A 22,980-nucleotide genomic window follows, 5' to 3' on the forward strand; every position below is an offset into this window, starting at 1 on the left:
AGTTCTCAAGACCTCCGGAGGAGATTATATTCGTACGGAAAGGTCAGATTACAGGGGCTAGAGGTATAATCACTGAAAGACAGGCACTTAGACACACTCTTATATTAACCCCGGACAGACGACAGACAAACGGGACAAGGCTGACTCACACGGGGGTTGATGAAAAGGACAGCGGGTATCGATGGCTCAAGGTGCACTCTTGGCTCAAGGACAGGGTCAACACGGTTCGGTCCAGAGATGCGGGGAGGTATCGTCGCGCTGGGGGTGGCGGTGGCTTCTCTCTCCAAGCTGAGGCGCATCTCTTTCAGCGCTCGCAGGTCCTTCCTTCTCCAGCTGGGGGCGCATCTCACGTCACATCCGGCGCGGGGCCGCGTATATCCGGCGGGGAGTGACACGCCCTCGGCTCGTTAGCTCCGCCCCAGATGGAATCGGCACGTTGCTTCTCATTGGGTGCGTGGGGGGGTTACTGGCTCCGCCCCTGACGAGGAGCTGACAGCCAGCCCCTTCGGGGTAACGCCGTGGAGCGCATGGTCATGGCGGGTAACCGAGCCGGTGTGAGGACGCACACTCCCCGCCCCTCTGTTGTTGTAGTCGTAGTTGTAGTTGTAATTGTTGTTGTAGTTGTTGTTATTGTTGTTGTTTGGGGAAGAAGATGGGAGGAGGTATGGGAAAGGTCCTAAACTCACTACTGATGCCATATAATCACATTCTGGTGCAACGAAGAGTCATAATTAATGGAAACGAGGCCTTAACTGACATAGATTAAGAATAACTAGGAAGATGTCCGAAAGTTGTCTACGTGTGGTGCGGTGGACCTGGGCACGACATTTAATGGGGGAATAAGGGGAAGGTCGGCTCTACTGATTGTTATTTACATGCAATGGGACTAGGGAATGGGGGATTGGGGAAAGTTGGGGAGTATTGGAGAAAATAGGGGAATATTTACAAGCGGATATGGAGGCCAAATTCCATATTCGCAACATTGCACCCTTCTCTACCCTCGGGGCGTCCCGACCCGATAAATTTTTACCTACTTTAGTGTGGCACGCAATGTAGTTCCCTCTACTATTAACTCTACCCTGAGTGCGACAGTTTTACAGATATTCACGAATGAGTAAATATGTCCCCCTGCGACGTTGCACCCTTCTCCTCACAGAAACACACCCACAGGATAACCGAATCCGGAAAGAATTCGCAAACTAAACATACAGCCGGTAGGGAGCATTATTTACAAGATTACGCTGATATCTACACTACGATCCAGGACCTGTTTTTGGAGGAACACATGCAGATGTTATGCATAGAGAGAGCGCGCTTGCCAGCATCGATACACCAACCCACGAGTGCTCTGTGGCCAACGGCCTTTAATAACGTGCAGAGCACCCCGTCCCAGCATCAAAAGCACCACCCCACCGCCAATCGGTGCAGTCACCATTGTTCATTGGAATAAAAATAAATTCGACAACCCCTAACCCTGCAGGTGTCTCTTGCTCTTCGTGTGGCCTTCAGTGGTGTTAATTAACAGTGGTTCACCTTTATGGCATAGGTGCCACGTTGACCCATAGGTCCATCCCCGGGTGGTGCTTGGCCGCAAACGAACTGCGGTCCATTGTGGGTGGCCACAAACATTGCGGTCCATATGGTGTATCGATCCCGGCAGCAAACAGCGAAAGTGCAGGCCCACAACTGCGCAGCCAGCACCTCTCTCTCTACCCCAAAGCCAGATCCTCGGAGGTGGGAGACAAAAGAAGAAACAAGTGAGTAAGGTGGTAAGGGCGCAAAAGTGCACGCAATATAAGGTAATGCACACTGGGGGCACATGGGAACCAGGTGAGACAGGTACGTTCCTATCGTACGCCCCCCCCCCCCCACCAGGTAACCTACATGGCCCCTCCCTTACCCCTTACTGTATCCACACAACACAACACTACCCATAAACATCTACTTTACAAATCAACAAACATCCCTACTGTCTTCCCCGTTCCTCCCATAAACCAAATTCGTCTTCTCTCCCTCCTAACCAATCAAATTTGCCATTTTCAACTCTCATCAAAATTTGCCATTTTCAACTCAACATCAAAATTTGCCATTACCAATTCATCATCAGTCCCTCCTAGGGAGGGAGAGATGGAATCACCCCAATGTCTCATCCACGTCGTGATGCGTCTCACAAATCCAACAGCAATTCTCATTTCTGCAACACAACAAAGAAAACACAGGTGTGGAGTCATCATCATCACCTCAGGTAAGTGGCTGCGTATGGTGCGACAGGTTCATCAATCCTAACTATTTCCTAAATGACTTTAACAACTTTACACTACCCGGGGTCTTTCTCCGGCCAACCCATTGGCCCTCTTACACTATGGGTTCTAAAAACCAATTCCCATTGGCCAAACTGTGGTGCTTTTCAATTTGGGGTCTCACTCCCCCGATTCATCTCCCGGTGCCCTCGCACAATTTCTGGGCTGTGGCGTGTACCTCTCCCAGTGGGTCTACCCACCTGCACACCTCCACCACTGCAGTTGCCTCCGAGCTTACCTGCTCCTTACCCTAACCTAACTACCTGGGGAAGGCCCTCTGGCACTCTCCCCACTCGGTGCCCTCTCTGGCACTGGGCTACCCGGGTCCGTCCTCCGGATCCTCGGGCCCCATCCACAACTCTACCGGCTCCCAGAGCCCACCTGCGGCCTCAACTGGCCGACATCCTCACAGTGGTGGAGTGCCCAACCAACTACACACACTAACAGGCTACACGCCCAGCCATTTCCACAACACTAATGCACCCATTCACAACACCATTCTGCAACCGCACCACAAATGCCAATATCCAACCACAATTTACCTGTACCCTCTACCTAACACTTACACTACCCGCCCCGGGTACTCGTGAAAGGGGTCTACTCTTCCCCCATCCACACCTTCGCACCATGCACACCACTCCGTACCACTTACTCCAACTCTCTCCACACACCTGTACCTGCACACCTGTGCTCTCACACCTGGTGCCACCTGCACCCTTCTCTCCCCAAGCGCATTCGCGCTGATCCACAACACTCATTACTCACACACTGCTCCACACACCTGTCCAGTTGCACACCTGTGCAATCACACCTGTACAGTTGCACACCTGTGCAATCACACCTGTCCAGTTGCACACCTGTGCAATTACACCTGTTCAATCCTCACACACACGGCATCATCTCAGCTAACTACTCCCCTCTGAACTTGCGCTTCCCAGTCGTCCCTTTAAACTATTGCGCTCCCTCGTCATTATCATCCATACTAATCTACCTGCGTCCCCACTACAGGTATCAGTCACTAACTAAACTTAACGTTACCTACTGTCATCTTCGCTAGATCCCTACACACAATATCCTAACCCACCCGGGCTAGTTTTCACTGCCATACACCCCATAAGCTATAGCTCCTTTGCCCCCCCCCTGTGAGGGATGGTGGATTTGCCATCCCACCACATCGGGGGTCTCTCACTATCAATTTTGTTCGTCCAGATTCCACAAGTCAAAAATTTTCTATTTACTGCCAATTCTATTCACTTTTCTAAATTTTATATCAAATCACTACTATCACTATCACCATCACCCGTCTACTTATTAGGTCCTCTCGGTGCGCCAATTCACATCTACAGCCCGGCTTCGTACAGCCGAGCAATGAACGCGGGTTCTTTTGTGCCAGCGGCTGGATACGTCCGGCATTCGGGGCAGGGACGGGGGCTTACCCGGGCCGAGATCCCACGCACCACCTCGGCGTGGAGCCATCCAATGTCCCGATCTCGACCTGCCGGCACGTCTCAACAAAACGTGGTCGCCATGACGACCCTTCCTATCGGGCTGCCAGCTCCGCCTAGTGGAGCACGGACGCGGCCGTTCAAAGCGAGGCCCGGCACGCACCGAGGGCCCGATTCGGCTATAAGTCGTTCTAAACTCTACCCCGTCTAACGTCGATGCTTCACCTGGACGCTTACACCCCGCAGCCCGTTCCTTGCTCACACATCCAGCTGTGCCCATGCTCCTCGTACCTTTCCTTACACACCCAGGTACACCCATTCCACTCACAGCCTTGGTCACACACCTGACCACCGAACACCTTGGCACACATTCGTTGGTCGCACACCTCACCAAAACACCTCTTCGCGCCCCCTCCTCTGTCACCTCCTCTGTGACAATCACAGGTGTGCCCTCATTCGCACACCCAACCATGTGCCTCACCACCAATTCCAGCGTGCATTCCCACTCACGCTCTACCATTCCAGGTGTGCATCCTTCCATCCCAGGTGTACATCCTCGCTCACCTGTCACAACTAACTCACGCTCCATGTCACTCCCACTACTTTCACCTCCATTCCTGACAGCGCACTCACCCTTACTCTTGACAGCGCACTCTTTCCCCATGCACCTGTCCGTCACACACCTTTCTCGCGCACACTCTCCCGTCACACCCTCTGCAACACTTACCACAGGTGTGCATTCTTCCTTGCCTTTGACAGCGCACTCTTTCCCCATGTACCTGTCCATCACACACCTTTCTCGCGCACACTCTCCCGTTACACCCTCTGTAACACTCACCACAGGTGGACACTCTTCCTTACTTCTGACAGCGCACTCTTTCCTCATGCACCTGTCGGTCACACACCTTTCTCGCGCACACTCTCCCGTTACACCCTCTGTAACACTCACCACAGGTGGACACTCTTCCTTACTTCTGACAGCGCACTCTTTCCTCATGCACCTGTCCGTCACACACCTTTCTCGCGCACACTCCTGCGCACACTCTCCCGTCACACCCTCTGTAACACTCACCACACCGCGCTCCCATGTGCTCCCTCGCACACACGCTACGACCGACTCACTCTCGCCAGCACACTCACTCCTTGGTACACACTTTTTCCTCACACACCCCAGAGTCGGACTTTCTTGCACACCTCCATTTTCGCACACCAGACCTGTCGCACACTTCACCCACGGCCTCTCACGAACACCCGGGTCCATCTCGACCCCCAAGCTCCTTAAATCCCCTGGCGCATCATACGCACGACCATATTGGTCACCACTTACACCGGGTCCTCTTCCTCTTCGCTTCTCCTCCATCACCTGCGAATCCCTCATCCGGTTAATGAGCACATCACGATCCAAACACAGACTTTGGACCAATTCTTTTATCTCCTCTTTTATCTCTTTGTTATCCCCTCTCCGTCGCTTCTTAATTTCGCTCACCCCTTCTTCCACTTCTTCTAATTTGTGCCTCACCTCTTTTATTCCCCGGTACGTCTCCTCAAGCTCGTCCTCCAAGGCTACCTTGACCGTTTCCATGTGCGTCCTCACCTGCCGGTCCTTCGTCTCCATTACCTCTACCACCTCGTCCAACCTCGTTGTCAGTCCCTCACGTACCATCTGACATTGCCTCTGTGTCGCTATCAAGTCGTTTTTAATTTCTTTTTGTGTCGCCTTTAAACCTCCTAATACCGCAGTGTTCCTTTGAACCTGCTCCACTAACTCCGTCTGTCCCACCGTCAGCTGCTCCACCTCCTGCGTCAGGTCCTCTATGCCCCCTTGTAACTTTACAGTCCCCTTTCTCACCTCCTTTTCCATGTGCTCCTCACAGTGCCTCACCTCCTCGCGCACTCCTCCGACCTCCTCACTCACTCCTCTTCTGATCTCCTCTCCCATCACTTGCATCTCCTGCCCAGATGCCACCCTCATCTGCTCCATTTCCTCCCTGTGAGCATCCAGTTTGGTTTCTACCCCCATTCTGACCCCCTCTATCTGCTGCCCCATTTGGTTAACTTCCCTTTCCGCTTGGTCCCTCATGTCCCTCAATTTGCCTTCCATCCTGTTTTCTAACCCCTCTAACCCATTTTTCACTCCCTCTATCTGATTCTCCTGGGCAGCCATTCTATTTTCTACCCCCTCTAACCCATGTCTCACCTCTTTTATCCCATTGTCTAACCCCTCAAAATTTTTGTCTACCTTCTCACCAGTACCCCTCGCTTCGTCCCTCATTACCCCCATCTGGTTTCCCATTACCCTCAATCGCTCACTCCGAGCATCCATCCGGTTCCCCAGTCGCTCCATCCTGTTTTTCATGTCTTCATTATACTGGACCACAAGGGCCGTCATTTGTATACAAAACAAGTTCCAATCCATCGGGGGCGCTGCCACGGTTGCCGGCTCGGTGACCAGCGAGGCGCCATTTTGCGCGTCTGCTACCCTCGCTGCTTCGCTCTCCTCACGTGTCTCACTTTGGTCCTGGACCGACCCTGCTTCACTCTCCCCTACCGGACCCCAGCCGTCTTGATCCGCCATAGCGCGACTTGCAAAATTCGAGTTTCGTAAAACAAATCCAAATTTTTTTTTTTTGTAAAACACAATCAAATTTCGCTGTTATAATTTCGAGCGCGTAAACGCGCTCCGGGTCCAATCTCACTCCTCGACACCAATTGTTACAGACGTGGCTTGGATGTTATTTACCGAGCGGTTTTATGGTATGACCACGTCTGCACAAGTTACCCGATTGTGCCCGAACGTTGACTAGTCGCGCGATGCTGGCTCAATAAGGAAAAGAAGACACCCGGCTGGATTACAATAACACAATACGACACCAAGGGTTCAGTTCTCAAGACCTCCGGAGGAGATTATATTCGTACGGAAAGGTCAGATTACAGGGGCTAGAGGTATAATCACTGAAAGACAGGCACTTAGACACACTCTTATATTAACCCCGGACAGACGACAGACAAACGGGACAAGGCTGACTCACACGGGGGTTGATGAAAAGGACAGCGGGTATCGATGGCTCAAGGTGCACTCTTGGCTCAAGGACAGGGTCAACACGGTTCGGTCCAGAGATGCGGGGAGGTATCGTCGCGCTGGGGGTGGCGGTGGCTTCTCTCTCCAAGCTGAGGCGCATCTCTTTCAGCGCTCGCAGGTCCTTCCTTCTCCAGCTGGGGGCGCATCTCACGTCACATCCGGCGCGGGGCCGCGTATATCCGGCGGGGAGTGACACGCCCTCGGCTCGTTAGCTCCGCCCCAGATGGAATCGGCACGTTGCTTCTCATTGGGTGCGTGGGGGGGTTACTGGCTCCGCCCCTGACGAGGAGCTGACAGCCAGCCCCTTCGGGGTAACGCCGTGGAGCGCATGGTCATGGCGGGTAACCGAGCCGGTGTGAGGACGCACACTCCCCGCCCCTCTGTTGTTGTAGTCGTAGTTGTAGTTGTAATTGTTGTTGTAGTTGTTGTTATTGTTGTTGTTTGGGGAAGAAGATGGGAGGAGGTATGGGAAAGGTCCTAAACTCACTACTGATGCCATATAATCACATTCTGGTGCAACGAAGAGTCATAATTAATGGAAACGAGGCCTTAACTGACATAGATTAAGAATAACTAGGAAGATGTCCGAAAGTTGTCTACGTGTGGTGCGGTGGACCTGGGCACGACATTTAATGGGGGAATAAGGGGAAGGTCGGCTCTACTGATTGTTATTTACATGCAATGGGACTAGGGAATGGGGGATTGGGGAAAGTTGGGGAGTATTGGAGAAAATAGGGGAATATTTACAAGCGGATATGGAGGCCAAATTCCATATTCGCAACAATATGTATTTGTGTATATATATGTACATGTATATGTATATATATATGTATATGTGTGTGTATATATGTATATGTGTGTATGAAGGACAATACAAGTATATACATGCAGTCGGTCCCCGACATTTGTGGTTGATAAATTGTGACATGCTTTTCCATACGCGGCCCTGTGTCCTGCGTATTTGTGGTTTTTCGCTGGTGCAAACATTTTGTTCCACAAGCCACGAGCTTAACACAGTTCTAAAACATATCCCCCATCAGCTATGCACAAATCAACTGAACATACTTCCGCCCCCCTTCCCCTATCTCCCCCCCACTCTTTATGTCTCTCTCCCTCCCCTCTTTATGTCTCTCTCCCCATCCCCTCTCTGTCTCTCCCCATCCCCTCTCTGTCTCTCCCCATCCCCTCTCTGTCTCTCCCCTACACCTATCTGTCCCTCCCCATCCCCTCTCTGTCTCTCCCCGACCTCTCTCTGTCTTCCCCCCACCCGTCTCTGTTTGTCTCCCCTCCCCACTCTCCCCCTTCCCTTCCTTCCCCCTCGTCTCCTTCCTCCCCCTCTTTCCTATCCTCTTCCCTCTCTTCTCCTTCCTCCTTCCCCCCCTCCCTTACCCTCCCCTGCCTCCTTCCTTCCCCCCTCCCCTTCTCCTCCTCGCCTCTTTCCCCCTCCCTTCCCTGTCCCCTTCCTCCCTCCCCCTTCCCTTCCCATCCCCCTCCCCCCCCCCCCCCATCTTCATATTGCCGGGTATACACGAGTGTGTGTGTTTGTATATATAGATATATATATAAATACACTACTGGTCAAAAGTTTTAGAACACCTCAATTTTCCCAGTTTTTATTGAAATTTACGCAGTCTAATGTCCAGTGAATAACCTGAAATGGTACAAAGGTAAGCAGTAAACTTCTCGAGGTTAAAAAAGAAAAAAGTTTAGGTCAGCAAAAACGGGAAAATAATGTAAATTGCACAGTTATATTTTTAAAAAGGCCTTCTTCAGTGAAAAAGTAATGGGTTAACAACTTACAGCTGTTCTGCAGCAATGTAAGTAAATTAAGCCTTGAAAGTTGATGCAAACAATTATTCCTTCAAGTGTCCCAACCTCTGCTGATTACTTGATTACTAACCCCCTGTCTGTATAAGAGCAGTATTGGAACAGACTTTTATTACACCTGTTACGTGGTCCCCTCGGTGACTACCTGGTCTCGGTGACCCCCGGACCGTGAGAGGACCTTCGCCAGAAAGTAGTATTATATAGATGCGCTTTCGCAACGCAATCCCTATGAATTCCACCCACGAGACACTGATGTTCAAGAATATAGTTCCCAATGGTACTGATACCATACAATTTCCAATGACACAACCACGGAGATTTTCCCCGAGCAATCAACAATACACCACCATCAACAATATTTCAATGACAATCAATTCCCTATGAATAAGATGGCCATCTTATATACGTGTGTCCCGGTGAGTACTCACGACACCCTTATGGTCTCGGTCCCGCACAATGTCTCTGGGCCCCTCCTGACCAAGATGATATTCGGCGTCGCCGCACTCGGGCGGTTGAACGAACTCCGGGTGGACGTCTCCACTGGGCAGGTATCGTACCAGGCCCCGCGGCTGCAGCCTCTCGTGGCTACGCGAAGCGGGTGCGGTAAAGCAAGCCAAAAGCCCCACGCCACTTGCCAGGCGTGCTAGGCCCCAACCTGCGACTCGTACGCGTCTTTTTAGACGGGGCCGCGAACGGTACCAGACGCGGGGTCGATGCACGGCCCCACGTCAACTTGACGTCTCCACCGGGTCGGTATCGTACCAGGCCCCGCACTCCTCTCGCCAGACGGGCTTCGGAACGCCGCTTTGTCACGCAGCGCAAGGTCGAGGCCACCTTTCGTCCGAGCGGGGCGAGGAAGAACAAGAAGAATACTCGTCCTTTTTTCCTCGTGTCGTTTCCTCTTCCGTTTCCGGTCACTTCCGTTTCCGGCCACTGGTTCAGAAGGGCTCCTGACCCTCCAATCACAACAACCCTTAATATACTACACACGGATAAGCAAAGATCTGAATATTAATTCACATAGATATGTAACACTCACCCCCTTCAAGAAAGAAAGTTTGACCCCAGCGAAAACTTTCGTTGCTGGCCAACTTGGATAAATAAACCAGATAATTCAACCCCCAAATCCTCAGTTCCCCTGGGCAACAATTATCCCAACTCAAAAATAAAGCAACAAACTCTCCCAAAACCCCCAGATTACTCCCTCTGGACTAAACACCAGCAACGACATTGTCCCTGCCAAATCAAACTCCCTCTCATGACCCTCTGACTTTGACCGTCAGCTTCTTGTGAATGAAGGTTAAGGGGTTGATCAAAGATCCAAAGTTACGCAACTCGATAGCACTTTTTCCGGGAGGCCAAGCCGAGTATTCACTACATGGATGCCTTTAGGAACGTGAAGTTCACGGTTAGTCCGTGCAGGAAAGTTCTCTACATGGGCGCCTTGAGGAACGTGGAGTTCACGGTTAGTCCGTGCATGAAAGTTCCCTATATGGACGCCTTTAGGAACGGCGTTCACGGTTAATCCGTGTAGGAATCTTGGCTCAGCGGCTCCGCCGCATTCAGTGCTTCAACTTCTCAGAACTTCCCTAATAATTATGGTGGGACCCCTTGTCCCTGTAGTCCCACGAATAGCGGTCTCCTTCTCGGCCACTACTTTGCCAATCCTTCCTTCGGGAGCTGCCGTAACTCAGGGAGCCTCCATAATAATATTGATTGCGGCCACCACCAAAACTACCGCCCAGTTGTCCTCTCCTGTAGACCTCTCAACGCCTACGAAATGCCTTCCCTACTGTTATGGTCCGACCCTCCAAATCCTTGCCATTCCAATTCTTCTCTGCCTCTCTGGCGTCTTTGGTGCTGGCAAACGTGACAAAGCCGAACCCTCTGGACTGTTGCGTTTCCCAGTCTCTTACCAACCGCACGTCCACCAGCGGCCCATATCTGTTGAAGACAGAGGTCAGAACTTCTTCCTCTGTTTTGAAGTTCAGTCCCCCTACAAATAACTTGGCACTTTTGTCGCCATCCCGAGCTGGTGTGGTGTTATTTTCCCTGCTGGGCTCTTGACCAACCCTCAGGTTACCATAAACTTGACCCCCGGCCAAATCATTCCCGATAACCACAGATACACCCTCTACAGGAAGCGTGGCTTGTAAACCGACGGTGACCGGTCCTGACACCAAATCGGACTCCAAATGGATGACATGAAGGGGAGCACTAACACCGCCCCCAATCCCCTGTAAACGAACACTATCCCCCGTTGCCGTCTCCTCGGACCATGGCAAAATGCCTTCAAGCATTAAAGATTGATGTGCCCCTGTGTCCCTCAATATCCTAACCGGTTTCCGGTTAGTCGAGGCTCCATCCCGTGACACAAACCCCTCTGAAATAAATGGTTGGTAACCCTTTTGATGGCGATTTCTTACGCTAGCCATCGCATTCGGAGTGGTAATAGTCGGACTCCGCTCTGGGTTGTCCCTTTTCATGAGGTAACAACTGGACATCAAGTGTCCAGGTTTCTTGCAAAACGCGCAAGTAGGCCCGGAGGAAAAACTCGTGGTCTGCCTCGGGCCCCCTGAAAAATAAGTTGGTCTTGGGCCCACAGCCCTCTGACTTCGAACAGGTGGGGTATCCGCGTTGTCCCCCTCATCCTCTCGAGGCCGCCGCCATGTATTGTCGTTCTCCGCACCTGCTGTTCCCCACCTCCCCTGCGGAGATCTAGGCGAGGAGGTAGGTTCATGGACCCCTATTCGGTGGGTTAAGGCATAATCATCTGCCATGGTGGCTGCGTCCCACAACTTTGGTACTTTCTTTTCCTGCAGGTACACTTTGATGTCCTCGTGGACACACTGCTGGAATTCCTCCACCAGGATCAAGTCCCGCAATGTTTCGAAGTCTTTCCCGACTCCTTTTGACTCACACCACCGATCAAACATGTTTTCTTTCACTCTGGCAAACTCCACATGGGTCTCACTCTCCCTCTTCCTGGCATTCCTGAATTTTTGCCTGTAAGCTTCCGGAACCAACTCATAGGCTTTGAGGATGTGCTTCTTCAGTACCTCATAATCTGCACATTGGTCCATTGGTAGCGCCGAATAAATTTCCTGAGCTTTCCCCACCAGCACACTTTGCACGAGTATGGTCCAGGCCTCCTCCGGCCAATTTAATTGTCGAGCCACTTTCTCAAAGTGTGGAAAAAATTTCGCGACTTCCTTTTCACTGAACGGTGGAACCAGCCTCACATGTCTGCCCACATCCCAGGTTCTCTGGTTAGGTGTCGACCCCGTCAGCAAGGGTGGTGCCTCTCCCCGTTCTCTCATTAACTCCAGCTCCTTGAATTTGATTTCTTGCTGAAGCTCCATGTTAAGTTCCTTTAATTCCCTGTCCGCTTTTCTCTCCTCTGCTTTTCTCCCTTCGAACCTTTCCTGGAGTTCTCGTTCCACTCTCCTTTCCTCTGCTTGTTTCTCTTCTCTCCTCTCTTCTGCTTTCCTTTCTTCTTCTGCTAACCTTTCCTGGAGTTCTCGTTCCACTCTCCTTTCCTCTGCTTGTTTCTCTTCTCTCCTCTCTTCTGCTTTCCTTTCTTCTTCTGCTCTTTCCTTTTCTGCTTTCCTTTCTTCTTCTTTTAACCTTTCCTGGAGTTCTCGTTCCACTCTCCTTTCCTCTGCTTGTTTCTCTTCCCTCCTCTCTTCTGCTTTCCTTTCTTCTTCTGCTCTTTCCTTTTCTGCTTTCCTTTCTTCTTCTTTTAACCTTTCCTGGAGTTCTCGTTCCACTCTCCTTTCCTCTGCTTGTTTCTCTTCCCTCCTCTCTTCTGCTTTCCTTTCTTCTTCTTTGATCCGTTCCTGGCTCCGTAACTGCAACTCCAGTTTCCGGAGCTCCACGTCTTCTGGTTCTTCGGGTAGCCACTCCCAGGCTAACTCGTCCCATGTTCCTAATCCCACCATAGATTGTATCACCGTGGCCTGCAACTCTGCCTTCCTCAAATTAGTTCGGACCTCCAAGTTAAAATGTTTGGCCAATTTCAAGAGGTCCGACTTTAGCAACGCTCGGAACTGTGCCTCACTCGGGGTTACCCCAAAGTTCTGTGCCACAAACGCCATGGTGCCTATCGTTAACACCTGTTAACCTTCACCCAAGACTTTACCCCAATTTCTCAAAATTTTTTCCAATTAATAATTAAATAATAAATTTTAATTAATAAAAAATTCTTATTTTATTATTTTATACAATTTTAAATCCCGGACGTAGACCCAATTGCGAATCGTAATTTGGACGAGCCCCCAATTCTGTTACGTGGTCCCCTCGGTGACTACCTGGTCTCGGTGACCCCCGGACCGTGAGAGGACCTTCGCCAGAAAGTAGTATTATATAGATGCGCTTTCGCAACGCAATCCCTATGAATTCCACCCACGAGACACTGATGTTCAAGAATATATTTCCCAATGGTACTGATACCATACAATTTCCAATGACACAACCACGGAGATTTTCCCCGAGCAATCAACAATACACCACCATCAACAATATTTCAATGACAATCAATTCCCTATGAATAAGATGGCCATCTTATATACGTGTGTCCCGGTGAGTACTCACGACACCCTTATGGTCTCGGTCCCGCACAATGTCTCTGGGCCCCTCCTGACCAAGATGATATTCGGCGTCGCCGCACTCGGGCGGTTGAACGAACTCCGGGGGGACGTCTCCACCGGGCAGGTATCGTACCAGGCCCCGCGGCTGCAGCCTCTCGTGGCTACGCGAAGCGGGTGCGGTAAAGCAAGCCAAAAGCCCCACGCCACTTGCCAGGCGTGCTAGGCCCCAACCTGCGACTCGTACGCGTCTTTTTAGACGGGGCCGCGAACGGTACCAGACGCGGGGTCGATGCACGGCCCCACGTCAACTTGACGTCTCCACCGGGTCGGTATCGTACCAGGCCCCGCACTCCTCTCGCCAGACGGGCTTCGGAACGCCGCTTTGTCACGCAGCGCAAGGTCGAGGCCACCTTTCGTCCGAGCGGGGCGAGGAAGAACAAGAAGAATACTCGTCCTTTTTTCCTCGTGTCGTTTCCTCTTCCGTTTCCGGTCACTTCCGTTTCCGGCCACTGGTTCAGAAGGGCTCCTGACCCTCCAATCACAACAACCCTTAATATACTACACACGGATAAGCAAAGATCTGAATATTAATTCACATAGATATGTAACACACCCTCTGAAGCATTATTTGAATAACTTTTTTTTTTAACCAAAAAAAGAGAACCATGACAATTACAACTACATATGGGCAGGGTACAGCCCGAAGTACCCCGTGGGGGACCCCACTCCCTCTCGTCAAAACTCAAGGTGGGGAACCCGATCGAAGCAAGGGTGGAAATCACTCCATTTATGATGACGAAACGTCTGATGCCCGACGTGGAGATCGGTTTCTGAGGTTTGGGACATGGAATGTAGGGACAATGACAGGGAGATCAGGAGAAGTGGTGGAAGTATTGGTCAGAAGAAGAGTGGACATATGTTGTGTGCAGGAGAGGAGATGGAAGGGAAGTGGTGTGAGAATGGTGAAGGGCAGGCAGGGACAGAAATACAAGTCTGTGTGGCAAGGGCGCCCGGAGGGCGTGAATGGTGTTGGTGTCCTGTTTTCTGAGGAGTTTGTAGACAGTGTGGTGAGTGTGACGAGAGTGAGTGATCGGTTGATGATGGTGAAAATGATGATTGGAAAGCTCTTGGTGAACGTCATCTCCGCAGGTTGGTTGATTTGTAATATGCTCCGCAGGTTGGTCGGAGCGATGAAGAGAAGTACAAGTTCTGGTGTGCGATAGAGAAGCTGATGGAAAACGTGAAAGATGAGGAAGTTGTTGTGGTAGGAGGAGACCTAAATGGACATGTGGGAAGGAGTATGGATGGTTTTGAGGGAGTTCATGGGGGTTACGGATATGGTGTGAGAAATGGAGAAGGTGAAAGGATTTTGGAGTTTGCTGATGGAGCTGATTTGTTGATTTGTAATACTCAGTTCCAGAAAGAGGATAATAAGCTTGTTACATACACGTCAGGTGGGTCGACAACAACCGTTGAATACCTGCTGGTGCGTAGGCGAGATAGGGGGCACCTCCGGGACACAAAGGTGATCCCGGGGGAGGAGGCTGTTTCACAGCACCACTTGGTTGTCTGCGACATAAGGGTGAAAGGTGCGAGGAGAGCTCGGCGGGTGAAGTACCAACCGAGAATGAAGGTGTGAAGGTTGAAAGAGGTGACAGTGAGGGAGGCATTAAAAGAGAGGCTGAGTTTGGTAGAGGATGATGTGATTGAGCTTGAATGTGGTGGGATGTCAAACAAAGATAGTCTGTTGGGAGCCGTTGGTGAGGTATGTGGATGGACAAAAGGACCACCGAGGCCACTCGGAAACATGGTGGTGGGATGATGAAGTTTTTTTTTTTTTGTTTTTTTTTGGATACTGAATCGAGGCTCGTGAAAGAGCTAACATTTACTTCACAAACAAATCGACCAGACAAACAAAATACACAAAAAGAGGGAGCGGAAGACAAGATGGGGAGAAAAGGGGAAGCACACAAACACAACATCCGAGAGCAGGGAGATGTGTGGAAGGGAGAGGGCCCGGGGGGAGGAGGCATGGGAAGGGGGGGGGGGGGGGGGAGGGAGAAGTGTAAAGCACAAGGACACCAAGGACTTCCAGGACAGAAGTTGGTATTTCAGAAAGGGGGATTGGGGTGAAATTAGCGGGGGTAGAAAAGATCAAGGTTTTGGATGGGGGAAGATAAGAGATGGTGGTGAACAGCTGTTTTAAAGACTTGGAGGGTGGAGTGGGATTGAAGAGAGTGAAGGAGTTTGTTCCAGAGGCGGGAGAAAAGAGGAATGAAGGAGTGAAGGTGAGCAGAGAGTCTTGATTTTGGCAGTTTAACCAAAAGAGGGTTGCAGGCAGATCTTGTGCGACCTGTAGGAATATTTGCGGGACAGAGCCCAGAGAGAGCTGGGGGGGGGGGCAAGGCCAGAGAGGAGTCTGTAGAAGACGGAAAGACCACCAACCTGCCTGCGGTGAGTGAGTGAGAGGCCCTTGGAGTTAGCTTCATCGCGGGAGATTCCAATGATTCTGAATGCTTTGGTTTCAACAGCGCGAAGGCGAGCTAGGTGTGAGGCAGGAGCACCAGCCCATAGGGGAGAGCAGTATTCCATTGAGCTGCGGATGAAAGCCTTGTATGTGGTGAGGAGCTCAGGTGTGCCAAGGAAGGACTTCGCACGACGGAGGATGCCCAGTCGGCGACTGGCTTTGGAGGCCCGATTTGAAATGTGGTTTTTCCAGGAAAGATCATAGCAGATAGTGAGACCCAAAAGCTTGAGTGACAGAACTTCTTGGAGAGGATTATTCAGAAAGTGGATGGGAGGGTTGTCCAGTCGGTCTTTTCGGAGAGACATCGTAAGAGTGTGAGATTTGTCAGGATTGAAAGACATGTTCCACTTGTTTGCCCAGTCTGTGATTTTGTCAAGGTCTGCAGAGAGTGAGGAGGCTGCAGACTGCCGATCTGAGGGATGAAGAATGGAGCGACAGAGAGTAGAGTCGTCAGCAAAGAGATAGGGAGGATTTTCAAGAGAGTCAGAGAGATCATTGATGAAGACCAGAAAAAGCACAGGGCCCAGAACACTGCCTTGGGGAACTCCAGCCTGAACAGGAAGAGGAGATGAGAGAAACCCATTCAGGGCCACACGTTGACTACGACTAGAGAGGAAGTCCGCCAGCCATGCGTGGAGATTTCCATGGATACCAAAAGAGGAGAGTTTGGTGAGCAGAGCGGGGTGCCAGACTGTATCGAAGGCACGTGATATGTCAAGGGAGACTGCTCTAATTTCCTGTTTGGCATTGAGGACCTCCATCCATTGTTGAGAAAGCAGAAGCAGCATGTCCAGAGTGGAGTGTCCAGGTCTGAAACCAAATTGATGATCAGAGATCAAGCCATTGGAGAAGAGGAAAGATTTCATATCTGAAGCAATGATGGATTCCATGACCTTGCTGATAATTGGGAGAAGGCTGATTGGTCTGTAGTTGCTGGGATCTGTTTTTGCACCTTTTTTGTGCAAAGCGGTGATGTTGGCAGATTTCCAAGCAGATGGAAGATGACCTTGAGCAAAAGAGAGGGTGAAGAGAACAGAGAGAGGGAGTGAAAGAGCGGAAGAACATGATTTTAGGACCCGTGGGCTGATGCCGTCAGGTCCAGTTGCAGAATCAGAGTCGGGGGTTGACAGACACTTTTCCACCTTGTCAGGAGGAAAGGACACAGAGTCCAGGAGCAGCTGGGTACGACTGGGTACGGTGGGTACAGAGAGGGATGGGTTTGGGACACAAGATTTAGAGGCAAACACAGGGTTGAGGCATTCGGCTTTTTTACGTGCGGAGTCAGCCGTGTGGCCATTTAAGGTGAGGGAGGGGATGGAGGGGGAACAAACACCAGAAACAGATTTTACCAGACGCCACCAGGATTTGGAAGAGGGAGACAGATAAGAGAGTTCGGTCCTGAGGACGGAGAGATATTGTTTCCTGGCTCTCCTGAGGGTGGACACACACTTGTTTCGGGCTTTGTGAAAGGAAATTAGATTTCCTTCCGTTGGATTTGCTCTCCAGGAGACGAAAGCAAGTTGTTTCTGGGCAATAGCCTCACCACAAGATTCCGTGTACCATGGACGGGAGGAAGGGTATGACAACTGAAGACGAGAAGGGATAAAACTGTGCATGAGAGAGAGCAATTTACTTTGGAAGAATTCCCAGGATGAGTTGATGTCAGAGGCAGTAGAGATGGGAGACCAGTCCAGATGATTGATGGCTGCTTGAAGACCGTGCCAGTTGGCCTGAGTGAAATGCCAGACTCGTCGACGCTGAGGAGGCTCTCTGAAAATGGTCAGAGAGATGTCCACTTTAACAAGCACATGATCAGAAGAGCCGATTGGAGCAGAAGAAGAGCAGCAGACATTTTCAGGGAAGTTAGTCATAACCAAGTCCAGAAGAGAAGATTCTCCATTGACTGAGATCCGGGTTGGGAAATTGACAGATTGTGTCAGTCCCAGTGAGTCGCAGAAGTCCTTTGCTGAAGAGCCATGGCTGGTGAGAGAGGTACCCACCCCCAGCCAACTGGCATGGTGACAGTTGAAATCACCACATATGAGGAAGAGAGAGTTGGGATGGGTAGATAGAAGTTGGTCCATATTATCAGACAGCGAGATGTAGATGGAGTCATCACTGTTTAGTGGACGGTACAACACGCATATGAACAAAAGGTGGGAGCGAAGGGGAACCCGTAGCCAAAGGTATTCCTGGGGGTGAGGTGGAGAGAGGGCAGTGCAGGGCGAGTGAGGAAGAGAGTTTTTTTATAAAGATAGCAACCCCTCCTAAACTCCCCCCACAAAGTTGGAAGACTCCCCCCACAAAGTCCTAAAGTTGGAAAGAAGATTGACGAGAAGAGGAAGAAGTTCAAGGAGTGGCAGAAGGCGAAGGGTATGGTGGCAGAAAAGGCAGAGCCTGAAAATTATAAGGCAGCCAAGAAGGCTGAAAAGAAAGAGGTAGCAAAGGTGCAGGATGCATGTAGGAAAATGTTCGGAGAACGCTTGGATTTGGAAGAGGGTCAGAGAGCGGTATTCAGGATTGCAAAGCAGATCGCGAAAGAGAGGTGTGATATGATGGGGGTGAGTTGCTTGAAGGATGAAGTGGGACAAATCGTTGTGGACACAGATGGAATTAAAGGAAGATGGAAGAGATATATGGAAATACTGTTGAATGCAGAGAATGAATGGGATGGCAACATAGAGAGTAACCCAGTTTTAGGACCGGCAGAGAAGATAACCAAGAAGGAAGTTGAGGAAGCGATAAAAGCAATGAAGAGTAGAAAAGCGGGAGGGCCGACAGGAGTTGTGGGAGATATGTTGAAGGCAGCGGGAAATTGGGGTGTGAAGAGAATGACAGAGATCTGCAATCTGGTGGTGAAAGAAGGCCGCATTCCAGTGGATTGGGAACCGAGTACCCTCGTCCCTCTAAACAAGGGGAAAGGTGACCCTCTGGACTGTGGCTCGTATCGAGCGATAAAGTTATTGGAGCATGGAATGAAGGTATTGGAAAGGGTGTTGGAGAGGAGGATAAGGAAGAAAGTGAAGATTGACGAAATGCAGTTTGGATTTATGCCAGGAAGAGGAACGACAGACACGCTTTTTATTGTGAGGCAGTTGCAGGAGAAGTACATGGAGAAGAGGAAGAAGTTGTTTCTTGGGTTTGTTGATCTGGAGAAAGCATTCGATAGGGTTCCACGTGATGTAGTGACATGGGCATTGAGGAAGTTAGGAGTGGAGGAATGGTTGATCAGAGTAGTGATGGCAATGTACAAAAGAGTGCGCACAACTAAGGCCGAAGGACGGGAACAGTGGTGAGTTTGAGGTGAAGGTGGGAGTGCATCAGGGATCGATACTAAGTCCACTACTATTTGTAGCTGTGATGGAGGTGCTGGCTCGGAACGTAAAGGAGGGTTTACCATGGGCGTTGTTGTCTGCAGATGATCTGGTGTTGATTGCAGAAAGTATGGATGGACTGAAGGAGAGGATGAACAAGTGGAAGGAATGTATGGAGATAAAAGGTCTGAAGGTGAATATCGGAAAAACGAAGGTGATGGCAAGTGGTAAAGCATGTGGTGAGGTGGAAAGAACTGGGAAGTGGCCGTGTGCTGTGTGAAGGAAGGGTGTCGGAGTGAACTCCATTCAATGTACAATGTGCGCTGGGTGGATTAATCAAAAATGTGGTGGTTTGAGAGGGTCATTAACCAGTGTGGCAGCTCCATTCAAGTGTAAGGTGTGCACAGAGGGAGCTGCAGATGGAGGAAATGTTGAGTTGGATCTTGGAGACGGCGTGAAGCTGGCAGGTGTGAAAACATTTTGTTGTCCCCCGTCGCACCGCGGAGCGAAAGGGGGACTATGATTTTCCCGTCCGTCCGTCCGTGCGTGCGTGCGGGCATGCGTGCGTACGTGCATGCGTGCGTAAGCGAAGGACCGCATTCGAATTTGGTGTGTGGGTGCAACCCACGTCAAAATCCAAGATCGCCACCACCATGTATGTCTGATGCCATGTATGTCTGAACCTTGTGAGCGGAATATCTTGAAAAATAAGCGAAGTGCCAACTTATAATGTGGTGTGTGGGTGTATCTTGGCATAAGGAAGAACGCTGTTGAAAATTGGGTTGCCACGTCAAAATCCAAGATGGCCACCGCCATGGTTGTCTGAACCTTGTGAGTGGAATATCTTGAAAAATAAGCGAAGTACCACCTTCTAATCTGGTGTGTGGATGTATCTGGGCATAAGGAAGAACGCTATTGAAAATTGGGTCGCCACGTCCAGATCCAAGATGGCCACCTTGCGTCTTCCACTTTGTCAACTCGCATCACTTCACCGACGGGGGACCAAGGCGTAACGCTTGTTACCTAGGAGACATGCTGAATGGAGAAGGTGGATCAGACTCAGCAACGGTTGCTAGAGTGAGATGTGCATGGAAGAAGTTTCGGGAACTGAGTGGCGTGCTGATGAGGAGGGGAGTGTCGTTGAAGCTGAAGGGAAAGGTGTATGCTGCATGTGTGAGAAGTGTTATGATTTATGGGAGCGAGACATGGGTAATGAACGTAGAGCAGTAACGAAGGCTGGAAAGGGTGGAAATGCAAATGGTTCGGTGGATGTGTGGAGTATCGTTGAGAGAGAGGAAGACAAATGATGAATTGCGAAAGATGATGGGAATAGAGCCTGTGATGGATGCTGTGAAGAGAAACAGTTTGAGATGGTTTGGTCATGTGTTGAGGAAGGATGAAAGTGACTGGTTGAGAAGAGTGATGGAAATGAATGTAGAAGGAAGTAGAGGTCGGGGAAGACCGAGAAAGACTTGGCTAAAGATGGTCGAAGAAGAAATGCGGGCAAGGGGGTTAACAAGGGGAGATGCAGAAAATAGGACAAAATGGAGAAGATTGTCATGGGGACAGCAAGGCTAACCCTCGCTTTTGCAGGGAAAATGTCCTTAAAATGCCTGTTGTTGTTGTTGTTGAAGCATTATTTGGACAATATTGCACTGCAGGAAGTAGTATATTGGAAACTGGAGGACACTCTGACAGGAAGAGGTCTGGCAGACCCAAAGCCACAACAGAATCAGAAGACAAGTTTCTGAGAGTGAACAGCTTGCGTGATAGGCGGCTCACAGTACAACAGCTTCAAGCACAGCTTAACACTGGTCGAAGTGAGCAATCTCAGTTTCAACTGTGAAGAGAAGACTTTGAGCTGCCGGTTTGATAGGTCGAGTGGCAGTAAGAAAGCCATTGCTAAGATGGCAAAATAAGAAAAAGAGGCTTGCCTGGGCCATGAAGCACCGCCAGTGGAATACTGAAGACTGGAAGAAGGTCTTATGGACCGATGAATCAAAATTTGAAATCTTTGGTTCATCACGCAGGGTTTTTGTATGCCGTCGAGTCGGCGAAAGGATGGTTCCTCAGTGTGTGACACCAACTGTCAAACATGGAGGAGGAAGCGTGATGGTCTGGGGCTCTTTTGCTGGATCCCGAGTCGGCGACTTGCACAGAGTGACTGGCACCTTGAACCAAAAGGGCTGCCACAGCATTTTGCAGCGCCATGCAATACCCTCTGGTATACGCTTAATTGGTCAGGGGTTCATCCTACAGCAAGATAATGACCCTAAACACACCTCCAGGCTATGTCAAAACTACCTTCGAGGAAAAGAACAAGACGGTCGGCTTCAAATCATGGAATGGCCAGCACAGTCTGCAGACTTAAACCCCATCGAGCTGTTTGGGATGAATTGGACAGAAGGGTGAAAGCAAAGCAACCGACAAGTGCAACACATTTGTGGGAACTTCTGCAACAGTGTTGGTCACGAACAATATTTGATTTCCATTGCAGAAAGAATGCCACGAGTGTGTTCCGCGGTTATATCTGTAAAAGGTGGCTGCTTTGCCGATTCAAAAATTTAAATTAAATGTTGTTGAACAAAATGATTCTATGATTTCTTTTTTTATCTCCAATTGTTTATTTGTTCTGTGCTTAATTTCAAAGTACATCGAGACATTAAACTGTATAAATTTCAATAAAAACTGGAAAAATTGAGGTGTTCTAAAACTTTTGATCAGTCGTGTGTGTGTGTGTATATATATATATATATATATATATATATATATATATATATATAGTATATTCGAGTCACTGAAGCTACCTTGTGTTAAACATTTCAAAGAGAGAAATTATGGCTGAGATGGGACTATTTCCTTGCAGACGATAGAGATTGAGAGCGCGTGGCTACTGGAAGTGGCTCCACACTATTACAAGACGAAAGAGCTTGAAGATGGGAGCGGCAAGAAGATGCCGAAAGTCGTGGGAAAAGCGCGTGAGGAATTGGGTTGAAAGAGTCTGTGATCCCGAGAAAGTCGTTTTCTAATTCCAACCACTTGATAAAGTACACTTATATTGTATATATTTTTCAGCATTTGTACATTTTTCATCCATTAAACTATTTATGTTTTTTTTCATTAATGTATTGTTTGGCTTCTTCATTTGATCCCACATTCATCTGTACATAAACTTTATGCCTTGATTATAATGCCAGAGTGACTTGCATAAGGAATTTGATGGAGTCAAACGCTGTAATTATTATGTTGCCATTTTTGAAATGCTTTGCACAGCATTGCTTCTGCTTGGAAAAATACGCACTTGGCAGAAAATATATCGTGGGCCACCTCACTGTAATTTATAGATTGTGCAAGCAAATATTTCACTTGTTTTTGCAATCTTTTCTTTTTGTAAGGTCATAGCAAAATGTACATACATTTAGAACAATGGATGTAATTGACAGGACGTTGATTGAGGTATGCTGACCCGCCGTAAGAAGCAAGGAGAAGAGAAGTGGGCGTTTAGATCTAAAATGACATCCTGTTGATTTCATCCATTTTTCGACCCGTCCGCTGACGCAGATCAACGCTAGGTCTTCACCAGAAAGACTAGTTCTTCATTTTTAATGTACTCTCATCCGTTTATACTATTCTGCCCAGGAGTTTGCATCTGCACACTTGCCTTAGCATGCTGACTTTGCACAATAATAATAACAGTATTTAATATCTCTATAATAGATAGAAAGTATGTATGTGTCATCTACACCTCCAAGAGGATTTCACCAAAGAAGCTGAAACTTTCAGGGATTAATGAGGGCACCCTGAAGTTGTGCCTGTGGAAGTTTCTTTAACTCCATCAAGATTTGAAAAAAAATAATCTTTTTTTTCGCCCATCTTGGCATTTTCTTTCTTTGACGGAG

At 49.5% G+C, this 22,980-nt stretch overlaps 1 protein-coding gene across 3 annotated transcripts in view; it reads left to right on the forward strand.

The window, feature by feature from the left end:
• Window positions 1-22,205, forward strand: part of DHX16 (DEAH-box helicase 16) — a 130,868-nt gene extending 108,663 nt beyond the window's left edge. For all 3 annotated transcript variants that reach the window (XR_013621211.1, XM_078767456.1, XM_068134433.2), the window contains one exon: window positions 21,948-22,205. Coding sequence is in view for 2 of the 3 variants with exons in the window: in XM_078767456.1 (XP_078623582.1) it covers window positions 21,948-22,076 (129 nt within the window). In the remaining variant the exon portion in view is untranslated. The remainder of the gene's footprint in view (window positions 1-21,947) is intronic.
• The last annotated feature ends 775 nt before the right edge of the window (window positions 22,206-22,980 follow it).

This window comes from Myxine glutinosa, chromosome 13 (genome assembly GCF_964187855.1).
Source record: "Myxine glutinosa chromosome 13, kmMyxGlut1.1, whole genome shotgun sequence".
Classification (NCBI taxonomy): domain Eukaryota; kingdom Metazoa; phylum Chordata; class Myxini; order Myxiniformes; family Myxinidae; genus Myxine; species Myxine glutinosa.